Source organism: Plasmodium gonderi, assembly GCF_002157705.1.
Source record: "Plasmodium gonderi DNA, contig: Pgo-contig_1138, whole genome shotgun sequence".
NCBI classification, from domain to species: domain Eukaryota; phylum Apicomplexa; class Aconoidasida; order Haemosporida; family Plasmodiidae; genus Plasmodium; species Plasmodium gonderi.
Genome location: NW_021629625.1, coordinates 410 through 2,253, shown reverse-complemented (window position 1 = coordinate 2,253; position 1,844 = coordinate 410). Strand labels below are relative to the sequence as shown.

Sequence of the window (1,844 nt, the reverse complement as noted above, 5' to 3'; positions counted from 1 at the left end):
TTATATTTTTTAATTAGAAACTACCATTATATATGTAAATAAAGCATGTATTATTTTTTCAATCTTATATATATATTTGTTGTATGATATTTTCATTTTCAGTTCGATTGTGAAGGTATATTTTCTACATGTAGAAACGAATATTTACAGAGTGTACGTGATAGTTTAAGTTTGAGGGCAAATTTTTCAATTTTTTGCATTAATGTTATGAAACCTTCTAAGCTTTGTGGAACAGTTAATGAATGTTTTCAGGCTAGTGATTACTGTAAAGATCTTGGTGTGTATTTAAATTACATAGATAAGAAGGCTCAGAATAAAGAAAAAAGTTGTTTATATTTTTTTTACAAATTAAAAGATTTTGTGAAAAATTTTAATGGAAAATGCAACACAACTGCAGATTGCTATAATATAATAACTACAAAACCTAATGTATTATCAGGGTTGGGGGCATATATAAGATACGATGCAATGCTTTCTAATACCTGTAAAGATTATGCATCAGAAAATAATATAGATAATAATACATTTCAAGTTATAAATGATTTGGAAGACCTACATAATAAATTTAATGCTTTAATAGGTATTAATAGTGAATATAATGAAAATTCTTGTAGTACATATAATGATTGTATGTCCATATACGATAAGCTTTTAAAAATAAACACAGCTTCACAAAATCCAAGTTTAAAATCAGAATTGAGTAAATTTAAAGATGATCTTGATGATTATCTGAAAAAAAATTATCCTTGTGAATATATGAGATATATGTATATACTGAAGGAAAATTTTGAATATTTAAAGAGTATTCAGAATAAACCTAATAAGAGTTCATGTGATGCTGATAGGGAATGCATGATCATGTATAATAAACTTTTAGAAATAGAACCAAAATCATATAACCAGAGTTTAGGTACACAATTAAATGAATTTATAACTCAATATAATAAATATATGAAAACAAATCCTGCGTGCGAAGCTCCGGAAAATTTGTTATATTCATCTTCTCGATTAAGTGTTGGAATGGGTGTATCAATGTTTCTAATAATAATAATTTTATTTGTTTTGTATAAGGTTGAAAAAAAATTAAATTTATTATAAGCGTATTACATTGGAATTATTATTTCGTGTTATTCTGAAAAAATTACATAATGTAAATGATGTAATATAAAAATGTTTTGTTCTTATTCTTTAACAGCACACTATTCTAGGTTCATTTTTTAAAATCCAAATAAAAAAGGCTAGGGAAATATTAAGGAAAAATAAAAATGACCATTGGAAATTAATTCATTCATTTAATAACACAAACAATGATTCAAATTATTATAATTATGGAATAGCTTATTCATCACAAGATTATTAATAAACATAAAATATCTATATATATGAATTTAATACACATGCTTAAGATATAAAAGAAGTTATAAAAGTGATTATGCATAGATAGTAGAGATTAATTAATAGAAGAAATATATTTTTAAAATAACAACATTATTATAAATAATTCTTAAGAAATTTATCAATTTAACTAATAAGAGTAGTATATATTATGAAACACTCAGCGGTAATGAAATGTAATTGTAACTACTGTAATAAGTCAAAAAAATTATTAATCCACAAATACACATTAAGAATTATATTATGTCAAAATCATGAAAGTGGGTATAGAAACAGTTATATATTAATTTTAACAATGCTTATAATGTTTTCTATTAAAATAAAACTGATATTCCTTATTTTTAATTAAATTATAAAATAAAATTGTATTGATTCATAGTTTCAGGGATTATGGTTTAGGATTCTATTTTTAGTTTTATGATTTTATAATAATATTTTTTTTTTAGGAT

General features: G+C 22.6%; 1 protein-coding gene across 1 annotated transcript; it reads left to right on the top strand.

The window, feature by feature from the left end:
- Window positions 1–102: 102 nt before the first annotated feature.
- Window positions 103–1,360, top strand: PGO_004650 (variable surface protein; the record flags this gene model as incomplete). The annotated part of the gene is made up of 2 exons (XM_028691518.1): window positions 103–1,026; window positions 1,196–1,360. Coding segments are annotated over 2 exons (1,089 nt in total), but the record flags the coding sequence as incomplete, so codon positions are not given.
- Window positions 1,361–1,844: the final 484 nt, after the last annotated feature.